At 31.4% G+C, this 20,073-nt stretch overlaps 2 protein-coding genes across 2 annotated transcripts; one reads left to right on the top strand and one right to left on the bottom strand.

Annotated features, from left to right (window-relative positions):
- Positions 1-6,531: 6,531 nt before the first annotated feature.
- Positions 6,532-8,811, bottom strand: LOC118061841 (uncharacterized). The gene has a single exon (XM_035075436.2). It carries the CDS (start codon positions 8,190-8,192, stop codon positions 6,849-6,851), a length of 1,344 nt encoding a protein of 447 aa, XP_034931327.1. The 5' UTR covers positions 8,193-8,811; the 3' UTR covers positions 6,532-6,848.
- Positions 8,812-13,533: 4,722 nt separating this feature from the next.
- LOC118062236 (sm-like protein LSM3B) lies at positions 13,534-15,721 on the top strand. Its single transcript, XM_035075972.2, has 3 exons — positions 13,534-13,693; positions 14,209-14,304; positions 15,366-15,721. The coding sequence occupies exons 1-3, from the start codon at positions 13,577-13,579 to the stop codon at positions 15,444-15,446; spliced, it is 294 nt and encodes a 97-aa protein (XP_034931863.1). The 5' UTR covers positions 13,534-13,576; the 3' UTR covers positions 15,447-15,721.
- Positions 15,722-20,073: the final 4,352 nt, after the last annotated feature.

The raw sequence follows: 20,073 nt of genomic DNA, 5'->3' as shown, positions 1-20,073 counted from the left end.
TTAGTTTTTATTTTAATATTTTAGTATTATTTCTCTTTGTTCAGGTGTGATTTTATTATAAATTAATTTGTTAAAAAAAAAAGTGTGAAAAAAAGTGCAAAATGACATAAAAGGTGTGTGTGTGTGTGTGTGTAAAAGGTGTGAAAAGTGACAGTAGAACATTATGACTTTATTTAATTAATTATTTGTACTTCGAGGTCTAACATTGCATGATTAAAAATTTTCAAGTATTTTTTATTTTTGATTAATTTTCATATTAAAAAATATTTAGTTTTATTTTTGTATTGTGCAAAATTCGTATGTGATCTCGATTCTATTTGTAATTTAGTATTGTATACATTTGTGTCATGATCATCTAGTGTTAAATCTTAAGTCTACACTTACCATGGACCCATTTTTAGTGATACTCTCAAGGTCATTTGAGAGAAACTGCCATCTCAAATGACTAACATGTCTAAAAGAGTTGAAACCCTAGACATCCAAAGATCAGTAAAAACCATAGCTATAATTATTATGGGCAAGTTCACATTGAGTGTCGCCAATATGACTATCATTTAGTTTACTTTACATGTGATGACCTTGATGAGCATGTCATGAGCTTTAACAAAAATGAAGCTTTAAATTTTAACGATCATCATAACCCTTAGGTTTTTTATATATGAATTTGTGATAATGATTAATTCTTTGAGTGACACAACTTGTCTAATAATAAGATAGTTAAATTTTTTAAGATGATACTTGTCGGTGAAGCCCAACTTTATTAGAGAGATGTTAAGGATTGTTTAGAGATGAGAGGTAAACCTCTCGTAACTAATTGGACTAAAATGAAACAAAAACTATAGGAAAAGTACCTACCTCAATCTTATAGAAATAAACTCTTGTACCAATGGAACAATCCAAGACAATGAAAGAAGTATGTTGATGAGTATATAACACAATTTAATGATTACATGATAAGAAGTGTCATAAAATAAAATAAAACAATGACTTTGCATAGGTTTTGTAAATGTCTGAATGAAGATTTTAGAAAAGAAATCATGCTTATATGTGTCTTTACTCTTGACCAAGCCTATATTGTAATATAAAATTAAGAGTTGCTTATAAATAATTAATGGACAAAACATTAAAACCCTTTTCAGGTCTCAATTTAGAAATAATAGTTATTTATTAGGTACTCCATCTTATAAACCTAATCCTATTAATGCTCAAGTTTATAAATAAGATAAGGGAATATGAGTTGTTAATGAAATTTCCAGGTTAAGTTTAAAATTCTAGTGTGCTAAATGTCAAGGTTTCGATCATATTTTCGTTAATTGTATCTCTAAACCCTTAATCATCCAAGAATATAAGAATATAGGTGGAAAGTAAGACTATTATGTGCAAGTGTATGAGCTCAATCCTGAAAACTTTAGCGACCTAGATAAAGAGAATGTACAAGAAGAGGAATTTAACAATATAAGTTCAAATAATTCTAAAGACTTAGTAGTTAGTACTAAAAAGATGAATATAGTCTTCAAGAGTATTATACACAACTAAAAGAAAGGTTAATAAAGAATATAATAATTATGCTTTAATGGTAAAGAAATAAATTTTAGGAAACTCTTTAATAAAATCACCTGAAGAGACAATTATAGTCTTAAAAGATTCTCATGATATTAATCCTTTTAAACTACCTAATTCCCCATCAACCATGCTTGATGTGCAGCACATCATCGATTTAGATCAAAATATTGAGTTTTTTTTTTTATCTCTAACCCCTGACATGTGATGAGAAAGATGAAGATAATCATAATTTACTAGGTTATGTCTAAACTATATCTATTAAGACTTTGAATAGTGTTTGTTCCATTTCACACCTTTAGTCATATAGTACTATTCATAATTGCAAATCTAGAAAGCTTGTAGATCTTCTTTCTATGTCTCCTCATGATAAAATTTCTTATTCAACTAAGTCTTTTGCATATAGAGTTCATAATTTGTATGCTGAGATCATTGAGCAAATTTAAGTAAGTAATGAAAAATACACATTTCAAGCTGATTTGCGTAAGTATCATAATATACTTAGTGTTTGAGATTATTTCATTATGCAGATTAAACTTGAACATTTTTCTTTGAAAACCATTTATAAATTGTAAGTGAGTAGTGCTAGACCATTCAAAGTGTTGCAAATGATTGAATCATATACTTATGTTATTAAATTGTCACTAAACTTTGATATTAGCTCTACTTTTGACATGAAAGAGCTCGTTATATATAAAACACAACAACTTATCCATGATACTATTTTTGATATCCTTATCGTATTATCCTCATCATTGAAACAAAATGAACATATTAATGTTATTTTGGATGCACAAGTTGTTTTTATCAAGAATGGTGAAGTTCAATGAATCTTGGTATATGAGTTAAGCGACTAGACTTAGATTATACTTGGATTATCAGAGAGACATCATAGCAACTTGATCCTTATTTTTTAGAACGTTATCCAAGCTGTCTTGACCTATACTTGATAGGGTTGAGTTTTTCCAATCTTGAAAGAGTTAATAAAGACATCAAACCCAATGCATGGTTCACATGTTGTGAGATCTATGATAATAAAGGATAATCCAACTTTTGCGCTATTAGATTTTATTCAGATTTATTTTTTAAGATTTTTTAAGTTTAATTTAGATGTTATTGAATATTTTATTTAGTGTACTATAAACCCAATTGTTTATTCAAATTAGATTTCTAGCATTTATAAGTTATTTTTAAGAATATTAGATGTTTTTTATGATTTAATTAAAATAATATACTATTTTTTTATTTTTCTGAATTCTCTCTTTTTCCTAGCTTTTCTTTCCTTGCTTTTAATCTTGGCTTCCTTTTTTCTTTCTCTACTTTCATCTTTCTTTAGTTTATTGTCCCACATCATGGAGTTATGATGTAGGATTCTGCAAGAAATACCAAGAATTTTAATTTTAATTATGGATGATAGTGAGCAGGTGAGAACAAACTGGTTACAGTCGAGGCCTTCATCATTCAATAATATGATCTACATCAAGTGAACTCGACTCCATTTGATAGATTTGATTCAAGAGTGTGATTTATAGCTGAAAAAAAACTATTCCTTTTATGCTTTTCTTTGACCACCCAAATTGCCAATCAAACTATCCTGGATCATGAACTCCATCTTGATTTCAAGTGGGGGCAGTGTCATCAGACCAACTGGCAATTGGTCTCTGATCCTCGGTAACTAAAGTTTCGACTGCCAGTAATTGTCAACAAACAGAGGAACAAGTATTGTTGCTCCGACAGTACTTTTAACAGCAGAAATAGTACACGCCAAGCACCAATTGATTCACACTTGTTTGCAACTCTGTACCCAATGAGAAATGAAAGGCCACTATGCAGCTCAAAAGCTTGGCTTTTTTTTTAGGGCACTGAGCCACCAAGCTCCTAAAGATAGTAATTTGAGGTTTTGGCCTAGCGGTTGAAGAGACTTGTTACCTTTTTCTGTATTCTGAATTCAAACTTCATCGTGCACACTTGTCGCCTCCACGGTACCTTTACATGTTCACTGAATTTGCAGGATGTTCAATGAGCCATGGGATTAGTCGTGATGCGCGCAAGCTGACCTGGACACCCATGTAAATCAAAAAAAAAAAAAAAAAAAGATGGCAGTGTGCCATATTTCAGAACCAGACCAATACTCTTCCACACAAAAATTGTTTGATTGTCGCCTGTAAAATTTTCATAAATTTATGAGAGGAGAAATGTTGCAATGGATGTCAATATAAGAACTCAAGACGCACACGATGATGAAATGTATTGAATCCTACCATTGAACTTCCATGAAGAAAAGGATCCTGAAATTGGTACTATTTACTAAGCAATCAATACTCAGCTATAGTCAAACCTTGAAGGAGGTCTTAAGTTTGGAAGCTCTGGTAAATAAAGTAACAAAAAATCAGATTCGAGGTCTGGAGGAACTCCAGTGTTGCAACATTTGAAAAGCTTCTAACCATTCCTAAATATTATTTCCTCTAGATTGACGACACTTGCTTTGAACGAAGCCTCTAACCATGTGGATGAGCAGATGTTAATCATAAGAATTAAAAATGTGGAAAGAAGAAGATTTTACATGATAATCCTCCAGAATCATTTGATCTATCTTCCTAGCAAGCATATGGTGAACCATAAAAGCATGATCTGCAGGTATTAAGCAAAAGTGGATGCTCTTCTACTATAGAAATAAATAAATAAACCAAGCAAAATTAGTACCATGAATGAACAATTTATCTAGTACTAACAATCAGTCCAGTTCAGCTGCAGCTCATCACCAACTAATCACCAATCAAGGTCAAGTCCTGCACAGATGCACTACATGATGGATGAAACTTCATTTGACATAACAGGAGGAGGATAAATCCAGCCAGATGCCAATTATTTAATTCATTTTCTGAATTCTAAACTAAATTTCTAGGTAAGAATTCAAATATTGAAGTTTCCAGCATTCGCTGAAAAAGAAAATGTATCATCTAAATATTGAAGCCCATTTTAAGATTTATGCCCCATGTGGAAACATTAAGCCTTCAACACCCACTAATCTGGCTTGATTCTTCCTGTTACATACCCGCATGTGACATATGCTACCCAAAAAGCACCGCCAGAAAATCTTCCCTGGTTGCAGCTTACTAATTTAAACATACTATGTTAAAATCATTCAAATTTTCAAATCAGAAATGAATAGAGAAATCATAATTTCATGCAGCATCTCAACTAAATTGTGCACATGCTCGGGTAGCCTTTTCAACCGCATTTTTAAACAAATAAACCATCCAATACTAATCATTTCACTCCAAATAGAACGATCTACAAAACTTTGTTTGTGGAAGCTTTCAGTTATGAGAGGTCTTTAGTCAAGTCAGCAAATTTCAGTTCTATAATGGTCATACAAAAATTTACATAAGCAAAATACAATCTAGTATTGAACTTTTATTTTGACAGTTCCACTTGTATAAAGTGAGTAAGGCAACACCAATTAAGAAGATTACAACTTATATTGTGATTTGTAGAGTCCAAGTTGCTTATCTTAGTGGCTGCGAGCATTTGCATGCTTGAAGACACAAAGACACCCATAGATAAGAGAACAAATTTTATCAAGTAACAAAAAGAAAAACAAGCCAGCCTCAAAATCAATATGAATAAACATTCAACCACATTGAGATATATTAAAACACCTTTTTAAGGAATATTGGTTATATCCAGTCAGTTTATCATACACACATATTCCTCATCCAACAAAAGATGGACATTAAATCCTCGGTTCTCCACAAAGAAGTCAAGGAAACAGTTTTGCATCAAAACACAAGAATTTTTTAGTCCAAAAAAGTTTCTTCTCACCAAGCACTGTTATTACTTGGAAGGACATTATGTAAAAAAGGTGGTAGCATTTCAGCTATGGAACTATCAAAGTAGGGTTGTAGAAGAAAAAATCTGGATTGTCTTACCTTAATGATTTTTGCACAAGTGGCTGTCCTTAAGACTCAACCTGCAGTCTTGTGGTAGCAACCTCAAGATTTTCACCATTTCCATACAACGGTCCCTTGCTTATATTGTTCTTATACTGTTCATTTGGAATGCTCTTTAAGACCCAAGAGCATCATTTGTGGAATGAGTGCTAATATCACACATGTTAAACCCTGCTGGTTCTTCTGTTCATAAAAAAATGCTGTTTCTAATGCAATAGCAAGTTCTTTAGCTCAATGATATTAAACTGATATTTGCTAGCTAATATTCTTGAATAGTGTGTTATTAGACAGCATTTATAATGGCCTAAATGCCTAAGAACATGAGCCAACAAAGAGTAATAGCAGCAGCAGAAGTGATGTTAATGATGATGTTCAAACATTATATTCCACTGTCACCAAAATTGACTATTTAGTGGGCAGTTTCAAAAGGGAAGAAAATCCCATGATAGCCAAAGTTTACACCATTCAGCTTCCAGTCGTCTTACACCAAAAAATCCATGCTACGGTACAAGTGCCTTTTTATATGCAGCTATCAGTTGAAAACTCTGACGTTATCTTTCCGAAAATTTAGGATAGCATATGGAAGGATAAGTTGCTAGACTAAAATAAACCTGCTAAACAGGCACGGTGTTGTTGACTTATGGAAATTTAGACACTAAGATTAAATTGAGCCATTACACAAATTACTGGCAAGATCTGCCCCAGCAAGCTGAGAAATACTTTCAAGAGGGGAGACAGGGATTGACTCTTGCACAAAAGCACCTGTCCCATCCAGAGAATGACAATTACTTGAGTATCTCCCATGATGGAACGACCTTCAGGAACTTGTCCATCATGTCACCCAAAGAAGAGAATTGTAGTTAAACAGGAAAAAAGGAATCGCTAGTTATTGAAGTTAGACCTCACTTCTGCATAGCCTACGACCTTGGGATTGTGAACAAACTCTGGGAATTTACACTTCACATTCTGAAAACAATCATTAGACACTACTTAAAAGCAAACACTTGAAGCAAAAATATGTAGCTGGATCATCAAGCTGATCTAGATATTCAAACTTCAACTATGAAAGCAAATACATGACAGGGAAAAAAAAATATAGCCACAATATCTTTAACCATAGGCAATGATAATTTCACCAGAGTCAAAACAAAGCAGTATGAGACATTATTGAGACTATCCTAAGTTTACACAATATATGCAGGCAGAGTAACAATATCCCACTAGATAACCCTCCTAATTGACACTCCAGTTCCAGAAGCAGCTTACCAAAAACAGAAAATTGATTTGCATGCAAGTCCAGCTGTTGAGATGAACAAAATTGACATGACCGGGAAATCAATTAAAATCAGCACCCATTTCCTTGTGTTTCAACTCTAATGCCATCCGCTCATTCTCAAGCTTCATCCTCTCATTTTCCATCCTCAGTTTTTCTAGTTCACGGTCTCTTTTCTTACTAAATCTTTGCCATTTGAATCGCTGTTTTTCCAATTCCAGCATCTCTTGTTGAATTTTTAGATTCTGTTCTTCCAACTGAAGTGTGCGAGATTCCATCCACTGCTTCTGCAACCAAGATGCTCTTGAACTTTCAGGAGAGACTTGATTCATATCAACTTGGGCAATCTGTGGATGAGAATAAGAAGACCCTTTATTAGGGTCCTGAGATGAATTCCCAAAATAAACATCTTCATGGCCCTGGCATGGTCTCGGTCTCTTTGCAGAACCCCCTAATACCCCATGTATGCCCCTACTATCCCCATGGGAAGCATGATTCTCCCAAAATTCATCATGATCATCAGTTTCAATCTCTTGATCATCTTCATCAAGATCATCACGTTGGTTTCTCCTTGCATCATCGTTGTCATGATCATCTCTACTTCTTAGAGCCAACTGTAGGGAACGCTGCAAAGCTGGATCATGAGGCAGGTGCAACCTATTTCCATTATGATAGGAACACATTTCTTCATAGAAGAGATGCTTTGAGCTTAATATCTTCCTAACATCGTCCTTATCCTTCTCTGTTAAATAATCTATAACATCTAAAAGTGCAGGGTTTTCCACAACCTGACAAGAAGTGCCCCTCCCAAGCATATCATTGAGCCTTTTATACCTTTTATTAAGGTCATTGAATTTATCCTCACACTGCTGTGGAGAAACATGAAAACCTCTTTCAGCCATGACTTTTGAAACTGATTTCCACTTGCCTTTTTTCTGCAAAACTGTGAATCTCCTACGCATTCCACCACCACAATCTGAAGTCGCATCCTCACCAATATAAGACACGGCAGTTATCAAGAGCCTCACCATCTTATCAGTCCACTTAACACGGTGCCACGGAGTCCCTTTTTTCCCTCTTCTTACATCGTTGTGACCATCAGCACCTTCTTCGGTGTAGCTTGGCTCATCCTCATCACTGACTGAATTTTTCCTCCCATCTCCTTTATTGTAATCAGTCATGGACATGTTTTGATCAGAGTTGTGCATGGCCCCCATTGTGAGTGGAAAACCATCGTGAACTGAGGGATGCGTTGAAGATCCTTGGCGATGGATAGGATGCTGGTGGTGGTGCACAATGTGTGGATGTTGCCCTTGATGATGAACTCTCATTGATCCTTGCAAGTCAGGGCCTCCAAAAGGAGCCCCGCCAGGAATAATACCTCCTTGAGACAAATTCCCTTCCATTTATTATTTAAAACAATAATTTAGATCACACCGATAGACCCATTTCCCCCTTTCAAATCACCTTCTTGGCTATGCAAAAAAAAAAAAAAAAACCGATAGCAATCTATGGTTTACACTTTGAGCAAGCTAAAATAAAGCAAACCCATTTCTTTCTTCGTTTTTTTTCCTCCTCTTGAGTTACCTAGATCATCGAGCATGCATCTTGGATTCTCACAAGCCAAACAAATCATAAACCCATCTTCGAAACTTAAACTCTAGACAAAAACTGAAATACTCATTATTAAGGCACCCACTTCGAAATTTAAAGTAATGAAATAGAAAAGGCACCCGAACATTCAAGAAAAACAAGACAAGACAACAGAAAAGCAGTGCTTAAGTTTGATCAAATAGAGAAGAAAGCAAAGCCACTTATCTGCAACAACATAAAAACACCCGTGAAGCAAGAGAACCCACTGTGTTGTCCTAAAATTAAGGCGAGAATCCAGGACTCTAGATCTCAGAAACCTTTCTCCTATCTGCCTCTGAGTGTCCAATGTTTACGATGCTACTACTGTGCTTGCATACAGAAATTTCAGGAAGGTTCAAAGAATGGGAAGATCCTATGGGTCCATGTTTTTTATTTTTTTCGTCGCACTCGCCAACTTGCTATTCATTTATTTTTCCTTCTCTTCTTAAGATTTTTTTTTTCTTTTTTCTTTTTTTTTGCAGGATTTTTTATATTTTAAATTAGAGAAGGGCCATCTAAAACCGAGTTTTTTCCGTACCATAAAAATATTTGAATCCATAATCATAATGAAGAAAGAACTGGTTCAATATAGTAGATGCTTAGGAGTTTGTATCAAAAAAAAAAAATTTATGATTTAGAATTAAATTATGTGATTGTTAATATAAGGACCACTAAATATTTATATAATTATTAATTTAAATATTTATATAATTAATTGAAAATATTAATAAATTAGCTCGAATATTTATATTAAAAAATAACGATTCTATTATCATCCCAAGCCAGGAAAAAAAACCATATAAGTTGTTAGAAAAAGATGTAAGATGAGTGAAGCGAACAAAATTGGATATCATAATACAATTGAAATATTATATTGATAAATGCAATGCTTAGCCCACTTAATTGGAGCTTTAATATTTTTTAATGACAAGTGGGAAAAATTGGTGTGTTGGCACGACATCCTCCCCGGTGTTCTTATAAGAAAACCTTTGTCTTTTCATGAACGCCACTAGGAGAGAGAAGTTTATGTTTTTCTTAAAATAAGATGAAAAAAAATACGTTACTTTCAATGAAATACAAAAACGTAAAGCTCCGGTGGTATTGGGATGAAAGGTAGCATTCTGTATAAAAGAATTAAAAAATAAAAAACAGAAAAAAAAAAAAAGGATAGAAAGAAAATGAAGATAGAATTGTGTTAGGTAATAATTTATAAGGAAGAATAACTATTTTTTTTTTTTTAGCTGAGAGCGGATAAAATAAAGTAAAATATATAAAAATATACTTTACCTTTTATATTAACAAAAAATACCGTAAGGAAGGAGGGTTTTTATTGTACCTTCTTAACAAAACACTATTCATAATAATAGCAAATTTTTTTCTTTTTTTTCTTTTTTGATTGTGAGTTAACCTAATTATCTTGATTTTTTTATTTTTTAGTAAGTTTTTTTCTTTTTGATTTTATTTTTTAATATTAAATTGATTAGAAATTAGACTTCATGATTTATTTTATTTACTTTCTATTATATTATTTTAGCCTCAATACCTGGGAATATTGCTTAATGGGTTAACCCGAGTGACTCGGGTTGTTTTTTGTGTTCTTTTTTATAATTGATTTTCTTTTTAATTTTATCATTTAACATTGAGTCGGTTTGGAATTAAGCTTCATAATCTGTTTTGATTTACTTTATATAGAGGTATCTTGATTTTATTATCAAGTTTGCGGGTTTTGATATTTTAATCCTGGTTAAATCAAGTTGTTTTTTCTGTTTTTTAAGAGGTTATGTTAGTCTCTTAACTCAGGTCACGGGTCCTTTAACATTGAATTTTATGTTTATTGAGTTGTTCTCGTCTTATGACTCGAGTCGCAAGTTTGACAAGTTAACCTATGTTAAATCATATTATTTTTTTTCTATGAGGTTATCTCAATCTTATGACTTAATTCATGAGTTTGACAAATTGACTCGGGTTGTTTTGCGTATATTTTTTAATTGATTTATTTTTTTTAATTGCATCCTTTAACATTGGACTGATTGAGAATTAAACTTTGTAATTTATTTTGATTTGCTTTATATGGGGTGATCTTGGTCTTATAGTCTCGGTCGCGGGTTTGACAAATTAACTTAGGTCGTTTTTTTATATATTTTTTTAATTGATTTTTTTTATTTTATCATTCAATATTGGGTTGATTGTAAATAAAGCTTCATAATTTATTTTAATTTGCTTTATATGAAGTTATCATAATCTCATAACTCGAGTCACAAATATCACATTTTAACACAGGTTAGCCCAAGTCAATTCACCATGTTGCTATTTTAATATTAAAAAAAGATATCATTTTAAAAAAAAAGTCAAACCACTTTTTTATGGTCGTCCGAATTTTTTTGGACCTATAAAATCAATTGGGTCACATTAGATCAATAATTGCACATAATAAAACAAACATTAGAAACATCTGAACATATTTTTTTTAACATTCAAGAAAAACTTGACTTAACCCATATAGTAGCGCAAGTCAATAATCTAGTGTGTTACTATCAAAGCTTACATATTTTTAAAAAAAAATTAAATATTATTTTCTATTATAGTTTTACATTGTGTGTTGAAGTTCATAATAGCATAATAGCTCTATTTATAAAACCTGAATTGGCTTGGAGGGGTGTCCCAGGACCTGGACAGCTCGAGGCCTAGACTGTTATGGATTTAAGAAAAAATAAAGGAAGGATTAATATGACCTGACCTAATTAAAAACTTAAATTTATCCGCAACCCAATCAACTCGAGCTAAAACCCGAGTAAAAAACTCAATAACATTTTTTTTAGAAAACAAAAAAGTTGGTCAAAATAACATCATTTTAATCCTTAAAAGAAAGAAAATGAAGTTGATTCTCTCGACTTGTGACACATACTTTGCCCTTAGCCAATAATTAGATCGAGTTTTAAAACTATTATAATAATTACTTTTTATTCTAACATGTCTTAGATTGACAAGTTTAGAATTAAGAGTTTTTTACAAGAATATTTTAGAAATAAAAAATAATAAATATCATCTCTAGTGACATATACCATTTAAACTTCTTATTTTAAAAATACAAAAATTCACTCTAAAATTATCTAAAAAAAATTATTTTTATGTCTTTATTTTCTTAATCACATACATTTTTGTTCTCATCATCTCTCTACTGTCTATCATATGAAAGTAACAAAACGTCACCTAAAAATACATAAAGTTAATGTTTGGTATTGTACTAGCAATGTTTTTTAAAGTATTTTTTATTTTTTTAAAATTTATTTTTGATATTCGCTCATCAAAATAATTAAAAAATTAATTAAAGAAAAAAACAAATCAATTTTTTCTAAAAAATACATACTATTATAAAAACAAACACTACCAAATTTATTTTTTAATATTTCTTTTACGACGCGCCATAACTAGGGAAAAACCTCGGGAAGGTTTGTTCAATCAACACGGTAGTTCACTTTTGAAATATAAATTAATATAAAGGTCTAGGTTGTGATTGACCGTGATTTGGAGGCGTGTAAAGGTCTGCTATAATTGAAAAATATTAGGGGTCCTACATGGCTTCTTTTTTTTTTTTTCTTTCATTTTATTTTTATTTTAAGAGTTGTAATACTTTTTCTCTAACTCCGTTTTAAACCGATCTTAGATCCCAAGAAAAAATAGTTGAGATCCTCAACGGCATTAATTATTATTAAAAGAAACTTCGCCGTATGGGAAAATTCTATTGTAATGAACAGTGTTTTCCCACTTTATCCATGGTGTAAACCACATTTCCCTAGCAATTTAAGGGTAGTTTTGTCTTTTTAAAGAATACATTAGTTATTGGCAAAATGTTTGGGCGCAAATCTGACTTTTGACTTCAAGGAGAATAGTGCAATGACTTGACTAACATTGTAAGAAAAAAAAAATAATTAAAACATCAATATATTGAAATTATTCTTTTTAAAAGTTCAACAATATTTTTTCTCAATTATTTGAGTTGCTTTTAGACCCATTAGGTTGGTTTGGTCATGCTATGACAAATCCCATATGATTTAATTTTAAAATCAAGATAGTAAGAAGTCAAGTCAATAGATTTCAATGTAAATTTATTGGATCAAATTTAATAAAAATATATAATAATTTATTATGATATATAAACAATTTCTTTTTATGTTCAAAATAATTTTGATTTGAACCATAAATATAGTGCGGCCCAAATAAACTAATTACTATGCTATACAATAAAATCTTTGAGTTAAAACCACTTGTTTCATTGTTCACATGAACAAGACCCTCCATTTTTATTTTTATTTTCATTTTGTTTTTTTTATATAATATTATGGCATTTGATTGGTTTTTAATTTCACAATTTTTTTTTATTATCATATAATTAAGTAAAAATAATTTTAAAAAGAACAATATTATTAAATCCAATAAAGTTCATGATCTGGGTTATGAATTTGACAAATTAAATTATGAAGCCTGAGTTAATCTAATATCTCACCTTGAAATTAATTTAAAGTCAAATAATATTTTTATCGGTCATTTAGGTTATTTTTTAATTAGTCAAGTCAATTTGGTGATATTGAAAGTAAGTTCCACATGGCTTAATTGAAACTCGAACTAAATAAAAAATTAGATTAAAAAATTTTAAAATTGACTTCATAAATAAAATTTAATAATAATACCAAAAAGTTACATGTGATTTCAATACATTCTTACATTAAAAAAAAAAAGGTACAACCTGCATCAATAGCATGTTTAGCCGTTTAAAAAAAATATCAAGGGGGCAAAGTTTTTATCTTAATAATCTACTAGACAAGGCCACTTTTGTCATTCAATTTTTCTCTTTCCATTCCTTCCTTTCTTTTTTGTTTTAAACAAGCCATTCACAAACTCTTTTTTATTCCTTTTCACGGGGAACAAAAATTCAAAAAGACCCGAATCTATCTCGGGACCTCTAATATTCTAAAAAAGAAATTTATTTACAAGGATATTCGGCCCAATGGACTTTAAGCCCAACAAGGAGAATGAGGTGGGCCGATTCCACCACATAAGAAAGAATACAGAAGCCCAATATTAATTCGGGTCGTAAGTCCACTGCTTGCCCTTAAGAACAGCACCCGACCTCAAGCAAAAAGAGAGAAAGAAGGAAAGAATGGCAAGCGAAGAAGAGAGTGCGGTAAAAGAACCATTGGATCTCATCAGACTTAGCCTGGACGAGCGTATCTACGTCAAGCTCCGCTCTGATCGTGAGCTTCGCGGCAAACTTCACGTATGTACCTCTACTCTCTTCTACATGTGCTTTTGTAAACCCTATCTCTTTTTATTTATATAAACAAATGTCATTTTGGCGAATTCCATCACAAGAAACACTGTGTGTCAACTCTATGTTTTTTTTCCGTGTTATTATTGTCTTGAATGAGTTCTTACAAAAACAACATTGACACTAACTTTATGTTTTAAATCAAATGGTAAAGAGATGATGATGATTTTTTTTGGTTATTTTAAAAAAAAAAAAAAATCGTCGGAGGATCAATGAAGTGATAATTTGTTTGAAGAGATAAAAGTAAGGGTAAAGAGGTGGGGGTTTAATTATATGGGTGTATGTTTTTCACGCAATTCCATGGTTTTCCCCATTGGCTGTACATGCTAGGTTAAAAGTAATGATTTAATTCTGCAGTGTACCTAGGCGGAGATAGTTTCTGATTTTTCCAAAAACAAACAATTTGTAGCTCGTGAATTTATCAGCGCTGAGTTTTCATTTGGATTGGAAATCTGGTTTTGCAGGCTTATGATCAGCATTTGAATATGATTCTTGGGGATGTTGAAGAAATTGTTACTACAGTAGAAATCGATGATGAAACCTATGAAGAGATTGTTCGGGTATGTTATGATTTCACTTTTAAAGGGTTTTTTTTTTCCCGTTATTGTTTATTAGGTAGTAAACACCGAACCTGGGTGACTCTTGTGTCTAATATTGAATAAGAGAAAGGGATCTTACCATGGTGAGCATTGGAAACTCAAATAGTTAACGTTGGTAGTTTTAATTTTTAAGGGAAGCAACTATTATTGCCTAAAGATTGTAAGGTTTGCGTAGTCATGAATGATGATGGCTTGGCTATGTGGTGGCGGCAGTGGATAGTTTGAGGGCTTGCTAGTTGTAGGATGCTGGTCATTTTTGTAGATGTCCGTTGCTTCTTTTACATTGAAGAATGAAGTTTTCCGTTAGATCCCATATTTTCATTGAAGAGTGGACCTGTAGCTGCACATCATAAGCGTTTCCAAACATTATAGAGTTTGTGAAAAGGCAGATATGAAATGGATCTTATAGATTCTTATTGTAGGAAGAATTTTTATAGACTTTGGAGGAGTTCTGCAAATTCATCAGCAAAAAGCATCACATGTTTGTGTTTTTTTACAATGCACAGGCATCTTGATAACATTTTATTGGCTACTATAGCTCACAAATAGCCATCATAAAAAGTAACCTTAGGTAGCTGTAGCAACACCAGGTCTCCATCAGGCACTTATTCCTAAGAAGTGGAAATGCTGAACTCTGGAATGAGAAATTATTCGAAGTACGCAAAAACTTGGAATATATTAAAGAAATAAAAAAATGCATAAACAGGGTTGGTTCAAAGTAAACTATGCAAACTTTGGAGCTCTGAAATTAAAAAGAAAAAAATGGTGTTAGAATTTCATAAGTGGATTCTGTATATAAAAGAAAGTATAATTAGGCTATGCAGGCCCACTACTTCTGACTGCAAGTAATCTATTGTGGTTCTGGATCGTCAACGTAAGGTGGAAGAGGAAGGGGTTTGGAGAAGGGTGTTGGAAGGATTAGGTGGACGTTTAGTTCAAGTGTTGGCAATCCTAATCTGAAAGTCTTCATTCACAACTGTACTACCTCAGGTGCTTACCTTTTTCTTTTTCTTCTGTTTCAGACTACAAGGCGCACAGTGCCCTTCCTGTTTGTTAGAGGAGATGGTGTCATATTGGTCTCTCCTCCATTGAGGACAGCTTAACCTTGAGGATGAAGTTCAAAGTGCAATCTTCCGGCAGAGAAACCAACCTTTTCTATATTTTGTTTACGCTGCCATCGCTGTACTTTAAAACCAGCCCAAGCTTAGTTTGCATCAAACTATCGACACAGTGTGGGGTAAAAGATTATGGAATAGCCCACATTTTTAGATCATTGTGTAATTGACATGACTTCTGAATTTGGACCGATTTGTATGAGTTGCCGAATTTATTTTAGGGAACATATATATGATGAAGGACTAGTTACTTCGCTTCTTAACTTCGTAGACTTGAATCGCAACTGACCACTATCCAGTGGGTCTGATGCACAGACTATCAAGATTTAGGACAAGGGGCCACAGCTGTATTTATGGTTCGACTGAATGAATCAGATGCTCTGTTTTGGTTCTCTTTTTTCTATTCCTGTTTATGGTCTCGGTCTTGCGGTTATTTTAGGTATAACTAGATCATTATCTGTGGTAAGTTGCGGTTGGATTAAAAACAAATTAACATAAAAAAACCAGGTGGTGTTAATATGTATTCTTAGCAAAAATAAAATAAAATAAAATGATATAAGGATTGATTTTATATGATTTAATTGATAAAATAAATTTAAAGAGATAACATAAATCATCGATGAAAATATAATTTGACTTTAAAAATTAAGATGATATTTTAAAAAAAAAAATATTTGAAGTGATGACATATTATATTAACTTAGATCAATTTGATTTATTTGTCAAATCTACTATTCAAGTCATGAGACTATGATAATTTTATTAAAAAAAAATAAAAAAATTATTCATCAATCCAGTGTTAAATAATAAAATTTAAAACAAAAATAAACTAAAAACATAAATCAAGTCAACTTGGATTAATCTGTCAAACATGGATTATAAGATCGGGATAATCCTATAAAAAAAAATTTAAAACAAATTATGGAATTTAATTTCCAATCAACCTAATGATAAAGGGTGAAATAAAAAAAGATATAAGAACTACTTGAGTCAAACGAACAAACTTATGACCTAGGTTACAAAATCAGGATAACCTCATATAATGCAAACCGAAACAAATTATGAAACTTAATTCACAATCAACTCAATATTAAATGATGAAATTAAAAGGAAAATCAACTAAAAAAAAAAACAAAGCTGAGTCAACCATCCTAATCACTGACCCAGGTTATAAGATTGTGATAACCACATAGAAAGCAAATAAAAAAAATAAAAATTTCAATTTCCAATCAACCTAATTTTGAAGGATTAAGTTGAAAAAAAAGAACAAAAAATAACTTGAGTCAACCCCGGTTAACCTGACAAACCTAGGTTAGAAGACTAGGATAACTCTATAAAAACCGATTCGAGAAAAATTATAAATTTCAATTCCCAATGAACCTAATGTTGAAGGAAGAAATTGAAATAAAAATTAATTAAACAATGGATAAAAAAATGACCTAGTCAACACGGCTAACCAAAAAAACTCGCGACTTGAGTTATGAGACCAAAAAAGGAGGAGACTTCCGCAATGGGCTATGCCACCCAAACCAACTGAGAGAAGTCTAGAATAACTCCATAGAAAACAAATTGAAATAAATTATGAAACTCTATATTAGGAAACCCAATATTGAAGGATGAAATTAAAAAAAATATAAGTTTTATTTTATAAAAAGAGGCCAAAAAATTTTAGGATTAAAGTGAAAAAAGACTTGGATTTTCACCATTCATTATTATAGTGAAAAGCCAAACCCTTTTAGTAAATGCTAACTAGATATGTTGTTCGTGCTTCACCGTGGATTGAGAGAATTGTTTTGATATAAAAAAAATGTTAGGCTAAAAAATATTCAAGTCTCAAAGTTATTGGTTCAAGTAACATTTTAAATAATATGAAAATAAACAACAGTAAATACACTAAAAAAAACAATGAAAAAAAGATAAAAAGAATCATACATCAGCCTATTCAGATTATCTAATAACCCAATATTAAGATAATAGAAGGAAAACAGGAAAAAAGAGAGTAAAACTTCAAAAAAAAAAAAAGAGAAGAAAACATCAACTTAAAAAAGGGGAAAAATTCTAAGAAAAATTAGACGAACATGCTAAACCTAGTCTAATCTTAAAAACTTATAACTCGTTGAATCATGGACCCGAGTTTAGTTAAGCTGTTTAATCTTGAAGGATGAAATCATTGAAAAAATATTATTAAAAAAACTTGAAAAAGCATTAAAAAAAAGCAACAAAAAAAATGAGGATGAAATTTGAAAAAAACAAAATTCCAAACAAAATAAATAGAAATTAAAAGAATGAGTACCAAAAAGATTAAAACATCACAAGGGATTAAATTGAAAAATATTTGTAATTTGATAGATTATTTATGGATTAAAAAATGTTAAGGGGTGAAATAGAAAAAAATTGTTAAGGGCTAATCTTGTAGAATCAAAACACAAACCCCCCCCCCCAAAAAAAAAAAAAAAAAGATATAAAAACATCAATTTAGAAAAGGAAAAAAACAACCAAATCTAGCGAACCTCTTAAACATGGTTTAATCTCTAAAAATCACAATTTGTAAAATCCAGATTCAATCAAGAAGTCTAATTCTCAACCAATTAAGTAAAAAATAGTGAGGATAAAATTTAATAGAAAAAACCCAACGAGGATGCAATTTTAAAAAAAAAATAAAAATGATGCCTATTAAAATAAACAACAACTAAAAGAATGGGGGGGATTTTAAAGATAAAAAAAAAAATTACAGGAGGTGAAATTGAAAAACATTTGTAAAAATCAAGCAAACTCAAACAAATATCTTAAATCTGTTCAAATTTTAAAAACTCATAATTAATGAAACCCTAGATCCGGATCCAATGAAGAAGTTTATTATGAGTCAATTTAAAAATGTAAATTTTTTAAACTTGTCAAAGCAAAAAAAAAATAAAAAAAATTGCCAAACAAAAGAATAGATATTAAATTTGATAGGAAAAGGAAAAGAAAATAAAGGAGAGTGAAATTGTTATATAAAATCATTTATGATTTAAAATAAAAAATTATCAAGGCTAAAAATTGACAATAAAAAAAAGATGAATTAAATTTGATAGGAAAAGATGCAAAGAATGGTGAAATCATAAAACAAAATCAATTGAAAAGATGATTTCAAACAAAAAAATAGTAATAAAAAGAATGAGAACCAAATTCAATAAATTACTCAAGATAAATAAAATCATAAGCAAAAAGGGACCAAATCCAAAGAACCAACAAATTAAAGGGTTGTTCTTAAATTTTTAAGGAGATGGCACGAAAATATAGATGGGGAAAAGAAAAGAAGAGGGAAGAGAAATGGTTGTCAGCGACAAACCACCGCAAATCTTGGCACACGCGTTATCTCATTTGGTTTGGGGTGCTAAAATCTTTCAAATGTTGTCCTAAAAAGCAGCGTTTGATAGCTGAACAACCACCCCATGCGTAGCCCGAATGGTGAGGGGGTCGTCCATACGCTGGTGAGTGTCTTGCACACACCAAAAAGTTTTTTTTAATTATATTTAATAAATATAATTTACAACAATGCCCATGAGTACTATTGAAAATTACAATAAAAACAATGTAAAATAATAATAAAAAAAATAATAATAATAATTGAGTGAGAGTTCAATTGGTTACCTTTAAGCACCAAAGTAATTACACTATTCTAAAAAAATTAATAATACAAAAACAACCCTAAGCCGTAGGTATCAGATAATTCTATTATAAATTTAAATTAGTAATTTTACTATACAAAATAAAATAAAATTACCAATCTAACAACATATAATAAAAAAATTACCCCAAATTCATAATTATGATATTACAATATATAATAATTGGTGTCTCGATGGACAATAAATTCCTTAGATATTTTAGTTTTTTTTTCCGGCCGATGATATGATGCAAACTACTTTTTAAAACCCTGATTTTTAAGTACAGTAGCCGTAATTATACACTAATGTTGATGCACCCAATTGATTTTCAAATGCAAGATCCTTGGGCTGTTGTTGAATGAACTGGTTTTCTCAAAATCCACTTCCATGGCACTGATTATGCCAATGACTGTCAGGTTGATTCCGGGTATTTTTTAAAAAAGAAACCAACGATCAATCCTTAATTTGTTTCCCTGTCGTCAGGACATCTACATGATCCAGTTGATATCCACCCCCGAATATTCGATCCTTGCAGACACTGGGCTACCTTATCCAATATTCCAATCCAAACTTTTTTTTTTTTTGCATTTTTTTTTTCTTCAGTTGGAAATAATCCGTGAAGGATTTAAAATATGTTCTAGAAGGATCCGAATTTCACTTATTGATTACACATTAAAAGAATGACACCAAGATAGAGAATAAGGCAAAAGACTGATTCTTTTGCTAACCAGGAAGAAAACACATTCGGTTTCAGCCACCGTTGTAAACACGTGTCCTTCGTTAAAAACATAAAGTTCAGAAGTCAAATTGCAATAACCATGGTTTTTTCCGGCCACATTTCCAGTACTAGCAAAGAACCATAATCCAAAACTTGGAGTTGCGATATGTCAGAAATTTGACAGAAAATAGCCCAAACCCACTCCATCTCACCCCATACAATAAAGGAAATAAGAAAGAAAATCTCA

The sequence above is a fragment of the Populus alba genome, chromosome 5, assembly GCF_005239225.2.
Source record: "Populus alba chromosome 5, ASM523922v2, whole genome shotgun sequence".
In the NCBI taxonomy this organism is placed as follows: Eukaryota; Viridiplantae; Streptophyta; class Magnoliopsida; order Malpighiales; family Salicaceae; genus Populus; species Populus alba.
Note: the sequence above shows the minus strand (reverse complement) of the source record. Positions and strands in the feature narration are given on the sequence as shown.